The 15,624-nt window shown below is 45.1% G+C and overlaps 2 protein-coding genes across 6 annotated transcripts in view; one reads left to right on the top strand and one right to left on the bottom strand.

The window, feature by feature from the left end:
- Positions 1 to 5,505, bottom strand: part of SLC4A3 (solute carrier family 4 member 3) — a 33,739-nt gene extending 28,234 nt beyond the window's left edge. The window contains exon 1 of one of the 2 annotated variants that reach the window (XM_077273086.1): positions 5,372 to 5,505. Coding sequence is in view for 1 of the 2 variants with exons in the window: in XM_077273085.1 (XP_077129200.1) it covers positions 351 to 552 (202 nt within the window). In the remaining variant the exon portion in view is untranslated. Of the gene's footprint in view, positions 1 to 350; positions 596 to 5,371 lie in introns of those variants that run through there. The other variant, XM_077273085.1, reaches the window with a different exon arrangement.
- Positions 5,499 to 15,624, top strand: part of STK11IP (serine/threonine kinase 11 interacting protein) — a 39,012-nt gene continuing 28,886 nt past the window's right edge. Inside the window, exons 1-5 of one of the 4 annotated variants that reach the window (XM_077273082.1) lie at positions 5,499 to 5,992; positions 13,237 to 13,309; positions 14,128 to 14,327; positions 14,487 to 14,561; positions 15,334 to 15,429. In XM_077273082.1, coding sequence (XP_077129197.1) covers positions 5,984 to 5,992; positions 13,237 to 13,309; positions 14,128 to 14,327; positions 14,487 to 14,561; positions 15,334 to 15,429 — 453 coding nt within the window. In that variant the 5' untranslated portion in view covers positions 5,499 to 5,983. Of the gene's footprint in view, positions 5,993 to 11,120; positions 11,316 to 11,389; positions 11,492 to 13,236; positions 13,310 to 14,127; positions 14,328 to 14,486; positions 14,562 to 15,333; positions 15,430 to 15,624 lie in introns of those variants that run through there. The other 3 variants (XM_077273083.1, XM_077273081.1, XM_077273084.1) reach the window with 3 other exon arrangements.

Consider the following 15,624-nt stretch of genomic DNA (forward strand, 5'->3'; position numbering starts at 1 on the left):
GACTTATCGCTCTTTTTTGCCCCCACTAATTTCCAAGTTGCCTCTCGGTTAGGAGGTATGAACTGGCTGACAGTCATTTATAAAAGGTTGGACAAGATGTATCGTTTATCTTCATGGATGGATGTTCATTTGTAGCAAAAATTACTGGTGATTTCAACTTTCCATGAGAAAAATCACTAAATTGTGGTGGCTGCAAGACCCCTGGTGGTCCAAACAGAATAGACAACCTCTTTTATAAATGTCAAGCAGAAATGGAAGTATCTCCATCTTATATTACAGGGTGCCTGAAATGGTAATGAAAGAGAACACAAATGCCATAAAGACAGGAGAAACAGATGAATGTTACTCACGGACACCGTCTCCTTCTGGATTGGACAGATGGATTTTGATGGATTCCCAAAGGTCATAATCCTCAAAGTTCAGCACAAACTCTTCAAAGTCTTCACGTCCTACCGAGTCCCTCATATTTCGGGAGGAACTTCCTTTCCTAAGCAGTTCATTGGAGGCTTCCTCCTTCCCCTCACTCTCATCTCCTTCTTGAATGGTCCTCATCCTACTTCACCTTGACTATTTCCTTGAAGAAATGCTCTTGGTCTTATTCTTCTTATTGCCTGTGGTCGGGTCCCCTACAATTTACTATTTTTTGGTAAAGGGTCAGCTACTCAAACAGAACATGTGAATTCCAAGACAAGGGTTTGATGGTTCCCACAATGTCCACATATCACTGGTGGACTTACTCACCTGACCTGTAGGCAGATGATGGTGCGAGACATAGATCTTGTGTTCACTAGACTAAGGAACCTTAAAATTGGTTTTGTAATACAATTACCCAATTCCTTCTCTATTCCTACCTGGTGGAACTGGAATGGTTGCTTGGAGATTAACGAATTTTGGTCAATACATCCCTCTTCTACCCTATTTTTGGTTTACTTGCTTCTTCTGAAGACTATCCCGTTGCATTTCCTCCTATCTCAACCTTCCCTCAATGCTCTTGTGTTGTCTCCAGCCTGTCCATCTCCTGTATCTTCTGTGTGTGCCACTACGCACCAGTTCTATTGAGTTCTCCATGTCCTCGGGACATCTCCATGGATTTCCATGACGCCTAGTGACGACAGTCTCGGCCACATGCTCTTTTTTTAGAATGTAGGGTGACACGAGATGGTTCCCTTCTTTCTGTAGGACGTTGGGTAGAGGTCAATGGACAACCAACATCCACATAGGTTCATTATTTATTACGGTAATTACTATATATCCAGGGCCCAACAGGAATCGCAGAACCATTTATCTTTTCCTGCATATACAGTATATTTTTGGCATTGAACAGACAGAACTGTTGCTGAAATACAACAAATCAATACTTTCCCATGGAGTAATCATAGATCGGCTGGTAATTGATCGCTCTCCGGAGCCTCCGGCAGTTCCTGCACTTCATTCAATGTCAGAGCACAGTTATGATGAATAGGTGAGATGTAAGCCAGAGACAGCGAGTGCAGCTCTGGAGAATAATACAGGATGTAACTCAGGATCAGTAATGTAATATATGTACACAGTGACTGCACCAGCAGAATAATGAGTGCAGCTCTGGAGTATAATATAGGATGTAACTCAGGATCAGTAATGTAATGTATGTACACAGTGACTGCACCAGCAGAATAGTGAGTGCAGCTCTGGAGAATAATACAGGATGTAACTCAGGATCAGTAATGTAATATATGTACACAGTGACTGCACCAGCAGAATAATGAGTGCAGCTCTGGAGTATAATATAGGATGTAACTCAGGATCAGTAATGTAATGTATGTACACAGTGACTGCACCAGCAGAATAGTGAGTGCAGCTCTGGAGTATAATACAGGATGTAACTCAGGATCAGTAATGTAATGTATGTACACAGTGACTGCACCAACAGAATAGTGAGTGCAGCTCTGGAGTATAATACAGGATATAACTCAGGATCAGTAATGTAATGTATGTACACAGTGACTGCACCAGCAGAATAGTGAGTGCAGCTCTGGGGTACAATACAGGATGTAACTCAGGATCATTAATGTAATGTATGTACACAGTGACTGCACCAGCAGAATAGTGAGTGCAGCTCTGGGGTATAATACAGGATGTAACTCAGGATCAGTAATGTAACGTATGTACACAGTGACTGCACCAGCAGAATAGTGAGTGCAGCTCTGGAGTATAATACAGGATGTAACTCAGGATCAGTAATGTAATGTATGTACACAGTGACTGCACCAGCAGAATAGTGAGTGCAGCTCTGGGGTATAATACAGGATGTAACTCAGGATCAGTAATGTAATGTATGTACACAGTGACTGCACCAGCAGAATAGTGAGTGCAGCTCTGGAGTATAATACAGGATGTAACTCAGGATCAGTAATGTAATATATGTACACAGTGACTGCACCAGCAGAATAATGAGTGCAGCTCTGGAGTATAATACAGGATGTAACTCAGGATCAGTAATGTAATGTATGTACACAGTGACTGCACCAGCAGAATAGTGAGTGCAGCTCTGGAGTATAATACAGGATGTAACTCAGGATCAGTAATGTAATGTATGTACACAGTGACTGCACCAGCAGAACAGTGAGTGCAGCTCTGGAGTATAATACAGATGTAACTCAGGATCAGCAATGTAATGTATGTACACAGTGACTGCACTAGCAGAATAGTGAGTGCAGCTCTGGGGTATAATACAGGATGTAACTCAGGATCAGTAATGTAATGTATGTACACAGTGACTGCACCAGCAGAACAGTGAGTGCAGCTCTGGAGTATAATACAGATGTAACTCAGGATCAGCAATGTAATGTATGTACACAGTGACTGCACTAGCAGAATAGTGAGTGCAGCTCTGGGGTATAATACAGGATGTAACTCAGGATCAGTAATGTAATGTATGTACACAGTGACTGCACCAGCAGAATAGTGAGTGCAGCTCTGGGGTATAATACAGGATGTAACTCAGGATCAGCAATGTAATGTATGTATCTACAGGTGCAGTAATAATTTTGACTCCATGGTTGTTTTCTAGAAACAAGCAGGAATGGATGTTACCGAGTGAAAATTGCAAACTGACGTTGTTGTGCCCAGTGCATTGTAGTGCCCAGTGCATAGCTCATGCTTTTGGAGACGTGCACTCATAAATTAGGTGGACTGTCATCGCTACAGAAATGCCAAACATGTGGGCACTAAATGTGATTTAGGCACACTAGGGCTGAGAAGAGAAATGGGGGCATTTGGATTTGGGAGCGCAGAACTTGCTGTATTTCTTTTTGGGGGTGAGGAGCCATAACGCTTTTCCAGAGCCTTTGTGCTAAAAGTAACGTGGAAGCCCCCTATATTTCTGATAACAGATGATGGACCTGGGCGGGAACTTACTTTTTTTGTGGATTGATTTGAAGATTTTGTTGGGAACATTTTACATAACATTTGGGATCACATTTATCTGGTGCTCTATGCTGAGCACTTACATCCGGGTTTCCATCTAAATTTCTGAATGACGTGATTCAGATGAAATCCATGAGGAATCCATTCACTATAATGTGGCAGCAGAGTTACTCTGGACTCCATATGACCTTGTTCAGCGTGCCCCTTCTTTTCAGACCTGCACAAAACTGTGGTTGACGGCACTTTATGCAATCCTAAAAAGATGGACACCGCCGGATCACAGGTCAGACAGCATCCACAGTGCCTCCATCTGCCTCACTATGGGGAATTTTCTGCTGTGGATTCTGTCTGAATCACATATTTCAGAGATTTACATGGAAACCCCAATGTAAATGCTCAACGCACGATAAATGTGTCCCGAGCCTTGTGATCTTTGGGAGGCAGAATGAACAAATCAACAGCAGGTAGAAAAAAAATTGTTTTTATTTATTTATTTATTTATGCCGTTCCTCGTGCGGTATAAGTATTTAGGCAACTTTATTCTTTGGGTCGGTGCAATTACACCAGATTTATATCGGGTTTTTATGTTTGGCCACTGTCACACACTAAAAGACGCTTTTTATTGGAAAAACAAGTTTTTGCATCATCATATTTTGTATAATTTTTCCATATTTTGGCCCATAGAGTCATGTGAGGGACGGTTTTTATTGGTACCATTTTTGGATACATGACATTTTTTTATTGCTTTCTATTCCAATTTTTGGGAGGCAGAATGAACAAAAAACAACAATTTAGGATTTTTTTTATGCCATTCCGTGTGTCACAAAATTGATAAGGCAGCTTTTTTCTTTGTGTCAGTATGATTAGAGCGATACCTCATTTATATCTTTTTTTTAGGTTTTGGCGCTTTTGCCCAATAAAAACTATTTTATAAAAAAAAAAATTATTTTTGCATCGCTGTATTCTGAGAGCTATACCATGGTTATTTTTTTGCTAATTGAGCAGTGTTTAGCAGTGTTTTGCAGGACAAGATGACATTTTCAGCAATACCAATTCTATTTACATCCGTCTTTTTTATCTCATTTTATTCCACCTTTTGTTCGTGGTATGATGATAAAGCAGTTTTATTTATTGCTTTTACGGTTGTCACTGATGGGATTAAGTAGTGGGACAGTTTTATAGGACGAGTCATTCCTGGACGCTGCAATACGAAAGTTTTTAGTTTATTTTATTTGTTTCATAAAAATATAAATTTATGGGTACAACATATATATACCGTACATAGTTTTTTATTATTTTGTGATTTTATTTATTTTTTCTTTTACTTAGTCCCTCAATGGGACTTTCACGTTTTTCTCTTATAAAGCATAGCAAAGCACGATAATTGCTATGCTTTATAAATTGTCAGTGCTGCACTGACAAAGAAGCTTGATACTCCATTCTCTGAGTATGGTGTAACATGCTTGTTAGCTCTGGGGAACCAACATCTGGTGTCATTGGGTCACCATAGCAACGACTGGGCCCCCGCAATGATGTTGCAGGGGTGACAATCGGGGAGCAGCAGAGGCCCCCTAGCTTTGCCTGCTTTTAAATGCTGCAATCGCTACTGATTGCATTTAGGGGGTTACACTGCAGGGGGCGACGCTCTTAGCAGCACGTGCCGGGTGTCAGCTGTCATCTCAGCTGAATACCCGGTGCCGATCACACGCGCATAGCCTCTGTGCGAGCAAAATCGCCATGACGTATCCATACGTCCAAGGTCGGTAATGGATATGTTTGGATATCTCCAAGTTCGTGAAGGGGTTAAAAGGTGCAGTGCCAATAACTGCGGCTGCGATGGTGCACCAGCAGGGCGGGCGACCCAGAGCACCCATGCCGCAAGGCTGAGCCCCCATGACTCCAAGCCACCAACAATGGCCGCCGCACAGCACCAACATCAAGTGATGAGCTAAAAAATAAACCTCACCTTCCACATGTTCTCAGACTGTGAACTGAGACCAAAAATGGGTGTTAGTCCTCCTGCTAATTAAAACTGCCTGTGCCAAATGGGAGGAGCGCTGGTCCAAGAAGAGGGGACAGACCATGCAGGGCACAAAGCTGTAGAGACAGACCGCACATCCAAAACGTATACATTGTGGTGGTGGTGGTTGGTGCACGGTGGCGGACGCTTAGGCCACGGTCACACGCTCAGTATTTTACATCAGTATTTGTAGCCAAAACCAGGAGTGGGTGATAAATACAGAAGTGGTGCAGATGTTTCTATTATACTTTCCCTCTAATTGTCCCACTCCTGGTTTTGGTTACAAATACTGATGGAAAATACTGAAGGTGTGAACGCGGCCTTACAGTCCGATCAGAATGTTAACCTAAAGAACGTCATCTTCAGTTCTGTAACATTTCTGCTTAGTGGCAGTGGACCGGTGTATATTTTGGCCGTGAGGTTCTAAGCTTTGCTCCACAGCCTCTTTTTTTTTTTTTTTTTTCCTGGACCAGCGCTCCTCCCTGTTTGGCCCGGGCTTTTTAATTAGCAGGAGACTGGAAGAGGGGCTGCGCCTATTTTTGCTGATCGTCTGTGAACATGTGGAAGGTGAGTGTTATGTTTCAGCTTCTCTCACTTGGTGTTGGTGCTGTGTGGCGGCCATTGTTGCTGTGGTCTGGAGTCACGGGGGGCTCAGCCTTGCAGCCTGGGTGCTGGGGGGCACGGGGTTGCCTGCCCTGCTGGAGCACTACTGCTGCAGTGGAGGTGGTCGGAGCACTTCACACGTTGCGTTTTTACTGCATTTTTGTTATGCCAAATAAAAGCTGTATTCAGAATCAGCAAAAGCTATGAGATTTCAGAAATCTCATGCACCTACATTGTTTTTCCTGACTGAATTGGAAAACTAATACCAACAGAAATGCTTACAAATCTCATAAAATATAATTTAATTGAAAATAGGGGTCATCACTATACATAAATATGTATAAAAAAAAAAAATGTGCAAGGTACGCAGAAAGAAACATGTCAGCCAGAACGCTTAGTCTATACAAATAGAATGGTATGTACTAAGAAGAAAAAGACCACAGAGGCCTGCTCTGTTTTTTTTTTTTTTCTTAATTTTTACAAATACAAATGGTATGTACTAAGCATTCTGGCTGACACGTTATTTTCTGTGCACTTTGCACATTTTTACATATTATTTATGGATAGTTGTGACCCCTATTTTCAATAAAATATATATTTTATGAGATTTGCAAACACCTTATGTTGTTTATTATCTTTATAGTGTGTCTCTGTATGTGTTTTTTTTTACCCATGCTTACCATTTTTGTTGGTATTAATTGAATAGGGAAACTTTTTTTTTTTTAAACTGCAGCATGTCAATTCATTCAGTGTTTTTCACCCACAGAAAGCGATAAGTGCAAAATGTTGCCATCAGTTTTTGCTGCGCTATTAGGGTATGTGCACATTGATTCTTTAGGTCTGCGGATTTTTCCGCAGCGGATTTGTGAAAACCCCAGGTAAAAGACACTGCGTTTTACCTGCAGATTTACCGCGGTTTTTGTGCGGCTTCCACTGCAGTCTTACACCTGCGGTTTTCTATTATGGAGCAGGTGTAAAACCGCTGCGGATTCCGCACAAAGAATTGACATGCTGCGGAATGTAAACCGCTGCGTTTCCGCGTGTTTTTTTCCGCATGTGCACTGCGGATTGTGTTTCCCATAAGTTTACATTGTACTGTAAACGCATGGGAAACTGGTGCAGACCCGCAGCTGCGGAAACGCTGAGGATCCACAGCAAAATCTGCAGCGTGTGAACATAGCTTTAGTGGAAAAGAAGCAGGTTTTGCAGGATGTGAAGTTCATTTATTTTTTGGGGGATTTTTTTTTCCCCTCAAGTTTAAACAATAATGTCTTTGGTTTCCTCGCCTGCGAATGGCGGTCAGGATTAGTACAATTTAATTAAATTAGTGATATTTCTAAACTACAGAATGCCTGAGCAACAAAATGCTCGGCCAATTTTTTAAGTCCTCTTTTACTGAGCAATTCGGCTCCTCCTGATGTTTTTACATTTGCAATTGTGTATTTTTTCATTAACTTTTTTTGCTCAGAATAGTCACGATTTTATTTTTTATTTTTTTACCAAAAAATCTTCTTAAACTAAATATGATCAAATTGCCCTTTTATCCAAAAAACGTTTTATGGTTGCACTTACGTCTTGCCTTGCATCGGTGGCCTAACACCTTGCATTCCTCATGCTTGTATGGTGAAAGCAATCCTAAATTTGGGGTCCTGAAAACCGCTGTAAAAAAAAATAAAAAAATTGTTTGCAGCTTTTTATTTTTTTTTACTGCCAATAGATCAGGTTTTGGCTGCACGCAAAAATAAGCAGCGAAAAAGCAACGTGTGAACACCGCCTAAGGTTATTGACTAGTGATGAGTGGATATACTAGTTACTCGAGGTTTCTCGAGCACGCTCGGGTGACCTCCGAGTATTTTTTCTTGCCGCAGCTGAATGATTTACATCTGTTAGCCAGCATAAGTACATGTGGGGATTGCCTGGTTGCTACGGAATCCCCACATGTACTTATCCTGGCTAAGAGATGTAAATCATTCAGCTGCGGCAAGAAAAACTAAATCTCTGAGCACTAAAAAATACTCGGAGGACCCCCGAGCGTGCTCGAGAAATCTCGAGTAACGAGTATATTCGCTCATCAGTATTATTGACCCGATTAAAAGTTCGCCGTGACCTGTCAGCGGCTTCATACAGTCTGATCAGATTGTTAAAACAAGACCCAAATGTTCCGTTCTGCACATTTTTGCTTATTCACAACATATCAGTGTGTGAGTTTTGGATGTGCGGTCCGGGGCTTTCTCCACAGCTATGGTAGGTTACTAATCCCTCATTTTCAGGGGATTCTAGACTGTCGGGGTCTTTATTGATGGAGTTTCATAAGATTGTGATCTCAGCGCTCTACAGTCAGCCGGCGTCCATCACTGGAGATCGTCATTTCTTTTATACACTGTAGGAATATTGTCGTATTGCAGTGCATAGATCCAGTGATTCTAAGAATAAAATAACGCAAAAATTTTTTTTTTTTTTTTTTTTTTTAATGTTTAAATAACTATCTTCCAAAACAAAAAATAATCTAAGTAGATCTGGTGTCTTGGGGGAACTTAAAGGTTCAACCTGTGAAAACGCGATGGAGAGTAAAAAAAAAATAATTTCCATTGCACAAATTGTATTAAATAGTGACTAAAACGTTGCATGTGCCCCAAATTGGTATCAATAAAAACGACAGCTCGGAGCGCAGGAAGCGAGTCCTCCCCCACTGCTGTCGCTGTCTACAGCGGGGGAAAGTTACAAAGGCTGGAAAATGACCCAATTTTTTTAAAAATTTTTTTTAATGAGGTTCGGAAATGTATTTTAACCCCTTCCCGACCTGTGACACAACGTATGCGTTGTGAAAGTCGGTGCCAATCCGACCTGTGACGCATAAGCTGTGTCACAAGAATGATCGCGTCCCTGGAGGTCGGGTGAAAGGGTTAACTGTAATTTCACCCGACCTGCAGGGACAGGGGGAGTGGTACTTCAGCCCCCCCCCAGTTGCTAGGATCGATCTGATTGGCTGTTGAAAGTAACGTTTCACTTTCAATCAGAGCAATCGTAATATTTCACCAATGAAAATTGGTGAAATATTACAATCCAGCCATGGCCAATGCTGCAATATCATCGGCCATGGCTGGGGACCGCGATCTGCCCCTGCCACCGATCCACCGTCCTGTCCTGTGCTCCGCTCCCCCCGCAGTCCGATCTCACCCCCCCCGCTGTCCGATCCCACCCCGCATGCTTACCGACCTCCGGTGTCCATCCGTCTTCTCCATGGGCGCCGCCATCTTCCAAAATGGCGGGCGCAGTACGCCCTCCGAATCTGCCGGCCGGCAGATTCGTTCCAGGTACATTTTGATCGCTGTGATAGGTTCTATCACAGCTATCAAAATAAAGAAATAATAAACACTCCCTTTATCACCCCCATAGGTAGGGACAATAAAATAAAGAAAATATATTTACTTTTATTTTTCCACTAGGGTTAGGGTTAGAACTAGGGTTAGGGTTAGAATTAGGCTATGTGCACATGGTGCGGATTTGGCTGCGGAATCCGCAACGTGGGCACATAGCCTTAGGGTTGGAATTAGAGTTAGGGTTGGAATTAGGGTTAGGGTTAGAAATAGGGTTAAGATTAGGGGTGTGTTGGGGTTAGGCTTGTGGTTAGGGTTAGGGGTGTGTTGGGGTTAGGAATGTGATTAGGGTTATGGCTACAGTTGGGATTAGGGTAGGGGTGTGTTGGGGTTAGTGTTGGAGTTAGAATTGAGGGGTTTCCACTGTTTAGGCACATTAGGGGTCTCCAGCCGCGACATGGCGCCACCATTGATTCCAGCCAATCTTGCGTTCAAATGGTGCTCCCTCCTTTCTGAGCCCCGACGTGTGCCCAAACAGTGGTTTACCCAAACATATGGGGCATAAGCGTACTCAGGAAAAATTGCACAACAACTTTAGGGGTCTAATTTCTCCTGTTACCCTTGGGAAAATAATAAAATGGGGGCTAAAAACTTATTTTTGTGGGAAATTTTTATTTTTTATTTTTCACAGCTCTGCGTTATTTAGTGGGAAGCACTTGGGGGTTCAAAGTGCTCACTACACATCTAGAGTCTGACGGCTGTAGTAATCTGTTCAGAAGTTAGATGCATTTAGGTGGTAACAATACACATTGTCATTTCTGTCATGTCACTTTGCGTTAATTCCTGTAAAGCACCTGAAGGGTTAATAAACTACGTGACTGCAGTTTTCAATATGTCAGGGGGTGCTGTTTTTAAAATGGTATAACTTTTGGGGGTTTCTCAATATATAGGACCCCTAAAGTCACTTCAAACATGGATAAGTCCCTAAAAAAATAAATTTTGTAAATTTCCTTGAAAAAATGAAAAATTACTGCTACATTTTTAAACCTCCTAAAATGCTAATAAAATAGCATTTTAAAAATGGTCCTGATGTAAAGCCGACATGTGGGAAATGTTATTTATTAATGGTTTGCTGTGGTATGACCATCTGGATTAAAGGGATAATCATTCAAATTTAGAAAATTGCTAATTTTTTAACATTTTTCTCAAATTTTTGATATTTTTTATAAATAAACACAAAACATATTGACCTAAATTTACCATTACCATAAAGTATAATGTGTCACGAAAAAACAATCTCAAAATCGCTGGGATTTGTTGAAGCGTTGCAGAGTTATTACCACATAAAGTGACACTGGTCAGATTTCAAAAATTTGGCTCTGTCACTAAGGGGTTAAATGAACGCTATAAAAACAAAACCTAAAAAAAAATAAATTTCATTTTAGAATTCTTTTTTTCTCGTTTTTCCAGGATACTATATGGCAAGAATAATCTTATAGTCCAAAAATACGAGTCCCCCCCCCAAAAAAAAACTCTATGGTAACCAACAGGGGAAGGGATAAGATGACCGTTCTGGCTCTTCTTCCTTCCTCTCTATGACGTCTGGGAGGTGTTGAGACGTCTTTCAGCAGAGCAGGAGAGAGGCCAAGATACTAGACGCTCTTTCTCTTCCCCTCGCGTCTCTATGATGTCTGGGAGGTTCATATACAGTTTTGGTCTCCGGCAGCCAACTCTACGGTATCAGGACAGGAGATAGGAGACACTCTGTACTCCCGCTTCCTTGCTCTATGATGGTGGGCGGCGGGTGTAGTGTTGCTGGCTTCATTCCCATAAGCAGGCGCGGAGGCCGGAAGTGCAGGTCAGTGATGCGGCTGCTGGGCAGAGGGGGGGATTTCGGGGACAGAAGTAACCAGGAAGCTGCAGGTGACCGGCGATCACTGGACAGAAGGCGACGTGCGGCCCCGGGTGAGGTGAGCTGGCTGGGGGGCAGCAGTGTATCAGTCTGGGGGGGTCACTGGCTGTGGAAAGTGTCAGCTGTCTGGGATGTGACGCACATGTGATCGTGCGATGCGATTGCCCGATCACTGCCGATTATTACCAGTCAGTCCCGAGCAGAGCGGCCTCCTGATAGTACAGGAATATTCAGGTGAGGGAACATCAGGATTTACATCAAATAAGAGGAAAAAACATCAAAAATATCAACGTGTAATTATCTCCCAATGATAGAAGGTCTCGGGCTCCTCAGTATCTGCTGCTCCCTGTCCTCACTCCCTGCTGATTGCTGTCAGTGAATGGAGTCCACCTCCTATAGATCCCGAGGCTGCAGACGTCCTCCCGGGGTCTCTGCTCCTAGATGGGGGGGACACGTCATAGCCGCGGGGTCTCTGCTCCTAGATGGGGGGGACACGTCATAGCCGCGGGGTCTCTGCTCCTAGATGGGGGGGACACGTCATAGCCGCGGGGTCTCTGCTCCTAGATGGGGGGGACACGTCATAGCCGCGGGGTCTCTGCTCCTAGATGGGGGGGACACGTCATAGCCGCGGGGTCTCTGCTCCTAGATGGGGGGGGGACACGTCATAGCCGCGGGGTCTCTGCTCCTAGATGGGGGGACACGTCATAGCCGCAGGGTCTCTGCTCCCAGATGGGGGGACACGCCATAGCCGCTCCTCATCTGTCTGCACACAAGGTTCCTATTCATTGCCTGCAAGCAGTGATACTATTGTCTACCAGACTCCTCTCAGTAGCTGCTGTATTTCTCTCCTGTCCTGGTAGTTTGTTACAATGTATCAGTCAGTAATCTGGATGTAATAGTAGCAAAACCGCAGTTGTTTTTTTTTTTTTTTTTTTTTTTTTTTAAGCTATTCACTGACAGCAATCGGAGATCTGCAGCAAATGTAAAAGCGCTTCCTGAGTGCTAGAGAATCATCAAAACCTGGACTGAAATGGCAAAAACAAAGTGATTCTCACCCAAGCGCATCCCCTGTTTACCCTCCTGCTGCTCAGTGATGTCCTATACACCTTACAGGACCGCTGCAGCCAATCACTGGAGGTCTTGTCCAGTTTGCTTCTAAAGCCAGGGCTGCAGCGGTCATGTGGGGTATATAGGACGTCACTGTGCAGCGTGGGGGGATTGGAGGTTTGGAACCGAAACTTAAAGGGATTATATAGCTGAATCACTTTTGCATTTTCGGCACCAGCAGAACTCAGAAAACTCCTTAGTATTTGCTGTAATAACTCAATATCTTGGGAATAACATTTTATCTGATATCTAGGGGGGGGGGGGTGTAACCTCCTGATCTCTGGGTAGCCCAATGGTTGGTAATGGTATCCCAAAAAAGGGTCTCCACAGCCCTATGAGGAGCAGAGGTGCATGCGGGACCTCCGACCAGCCATTGTCTATGGGACTGCCGAGTACAGCGCTATTTCCAGCAGTCATATAGGCAATGAATGGAGCGGAGGCCGCGCATACATCTCTGCTCCTCACAGCTTGGTGCTGCGGAGCTGGGTCCAGAGCCCCTTCCTTAGGTCGGGGTCACACTTGCAAGTGCAATGTGAGAAACTCGTGCATCAATGCCGCCGGCGGTTCAGACCGGAGCGTGCGGCTGCATAGAAATACATACCGCTGAACGCTCCGGTCCCGAGTGCCGGCGGCATTGATGCATGAGTTTCTCACATTGCACTTGCAAGTGTGACCCCGGCCTTACGATTGCAGTCAGACCCCAGTGATCAGTAAGTTATTCTGTATACTGTCAACTGTTTGGAATAATCCGGCTCATCCAGAGGAAGGAACAATTTTCACTGGTGTTTCGTCATTTGACCTTTTTTTTTATTTTTTATTTAGCAGACTATTTCTGTTCATTCCTTTTCACACGAAGCACAATTTAATCCCAGTTTTTCAGGTACATGCAGACAGAGACTCCGGAGTCCATGGTGCACAGCATCACTCAGCTACTGCAGGACCATGGTAGGTGCAAATACTGGACAGGTGTGCGCCCGGCCAATGGGGCACGATGTGGTCACAGGCAGCGTGGTGCGGGCTCTGGTGTGCACTGGGGCAATGGTGCGGGATGTGGTCACAGGCAGCGTGGTGCGGTCCCGGGCAATGGTGCGGGATGTGGTCACAGGCAGCGTGGGGCGGGCTCTGGTGGGCAATGGTGTGGGACGTGGTCACAGGCAGCGTGGTGCGGGCTCTGGTGTGCACTGGGGCAATGGTGCGGGATGTGGTCACAGGCAGCGTGGGGCGGGCTCTGGTGTGCACTGGGGCAATGGGGCACGATGTGGTCACAGGCAGCGTGGTGCAGTCCCGGGCAGTGGTGTGGGATGTGGTCACAGGCAGTAGGGTGCGGGCTCTGGTGTGCACTGGGGCAATGCTGCGGGACGTGGTCACAGGCAGCGTGGTGCGGGCTCTGGTGTGCACTGGGGCAATGGTGCGGGATGTGGTCACAGGCAGCGTGGTGCAGGCTCTGGTGGTCGCCTAGATGGTGGAGCTGTGCTCATTCTGCAGATAGTGTGGATGGGATGAACTCTGGGGGGTCTGGATGGAGTCTAGAGTCTCCATGCTTGTTGGCCCTGGAGGTCTCTGGGTTGGATGGACTGCTGGAGATAGGGTGGTCCTGATCTCTATTCAGGGTTGATCTGGGGGTCCATGGATGGGTATGGTCTTTGGTGGTCCAGAGTCTCCATGCAGGGTGGCTCTGGGGTCCCTGGGTGGGGTGCGCTGCAGGTGTCAGAATACATTTAGTTCCTGTGCATCAGTCATTAATGTCCTCCTGTTTTTCCCAGGGGACACCGTGCTGGACGGCAGCCATGTCCTGTCTCTCTTCACCCCGTGCCTACAACTCGTCACTCGCCTGTACGAACAGCTGTTTCCTCGCGGCCCGGGAATTGGGTTCCAGGCGCTTCCCGCTCACCCAACCGACAACATCCCCGTCCTGCAGGCCCAGTTCCTGCTCGATGTGTTGCAGAAATCTCCTTCCCTGACGGTTGGTTCCTCCCATGATTTATTTCCTCACTGATTGTGCAGAGCTTCATCTTGTGCAATCGCTGTGACTGCAAACCGGACCCTGTGAGAGATCACCGGGGGGACGAGGAGGCACATTGTCCAGAATCATCACTTTTGTGTTGGTCTCTTATTTTTGCAGATTGTTCACCCTCCGGACTGTCGTCTCCCGTGTGATGTGAATATTTTTCCTTTTAAGTCGTTACGATATTTGGAGGTGAGAATTATAGTCAGAAATGTGTAAGTGGTTAGCACAGCAGCCTTGCAGCGCTGGAGTCCTGGGTTCTAATCCCACCTTGGACAACATCTGCAAAGAGTTTGTATGTTCTCTCCGTGTCTGCGTGGGTTTCCTCCGGGCACTCCGGTTTCCTCCCACATTCCAAAGACATACTGATAGGGAATTTAGATTGTGAGCCCCATTGGGGACAGAGATGATAATGTGTACAAACTGTAAAGCGCTGCGTAATATGTTAGCGCTATATAAAAATAAAGATTATTATTTATTTATTAAGACAATGGTGTAATACCCTCTCACAGCCTGGTGGTGGCATCATGAGCATTTTCCCCCGAAAATGCAGTAAAAGTCTGACTTGTATTCCGGACTGTTCTCTCCTGCACAGTGTAATGTCCAGTGGTTTGTGATGTCTGGTAATCCGGCACCTGTCTGGTCTTATTGTTGCTCAATTAGACCTTTTGCTTTGCATCTTAAATAGCGCTACCTATGAGAGGCGCAGAGTGGCATCGGCATCACGGTCCCCCTATCCCAAACTCATGCACGAGATAGAAGTAAATGCCGCCTTGCAGCTGCTTGTGCCGATAGGTTTCTGCACAGCAGTCGGGTTCTGTTTTTCTGACCTGCGTGGGCACAAGGTCCTGGTTTCCTGCAGTCACCACTAGGTGGAGCTCACAAGCTTTTCGTATACAGTTCTATTATCAGTGTTTGATCCTTTTGCCTAGTTTTTTATTTATTTATTTTTTCCTTCCCGCAGTTGCGATGCCTCCCCCCACACTGCCTGCGCGGCCTCCGAGGGGTCTATTCACAGCTCGAGATTCTCATCTGTTCTCGCTGCGTCTCCAGCTTGGAGGTAAGTGGTGAATCGTATACTGTACATATAGGAGGGCATGACTAGTTTTGTAGGGGGGGGGGGGATGAGCGACCAGAAGTTAGAAGGAACGAGGGGCTGGAGCTTAGACCCTTAGGGGGTGCACGGTAGTGGTGGGAGGTTAGACCCACAGGGGGGCAGCGGGGTTATAGTGGGAGGTCAGACCCCCTGGGGGGT

The sequence above is a fragment of the Ranitomeya variabilis genome, chromosome 7 (assembly GCF_051348905.1).
Source record: "Ranitomeya variabilis isolate aRanVar5 chromosome 7, aRanVar5.hap1, whole genome shotgun sequence".
NCBI lineage: Eukaryota > Metazoa > Chordata > Amphibia > Anura > Dendrobatidae > Ranitomeya > Ranitomeya variabilis.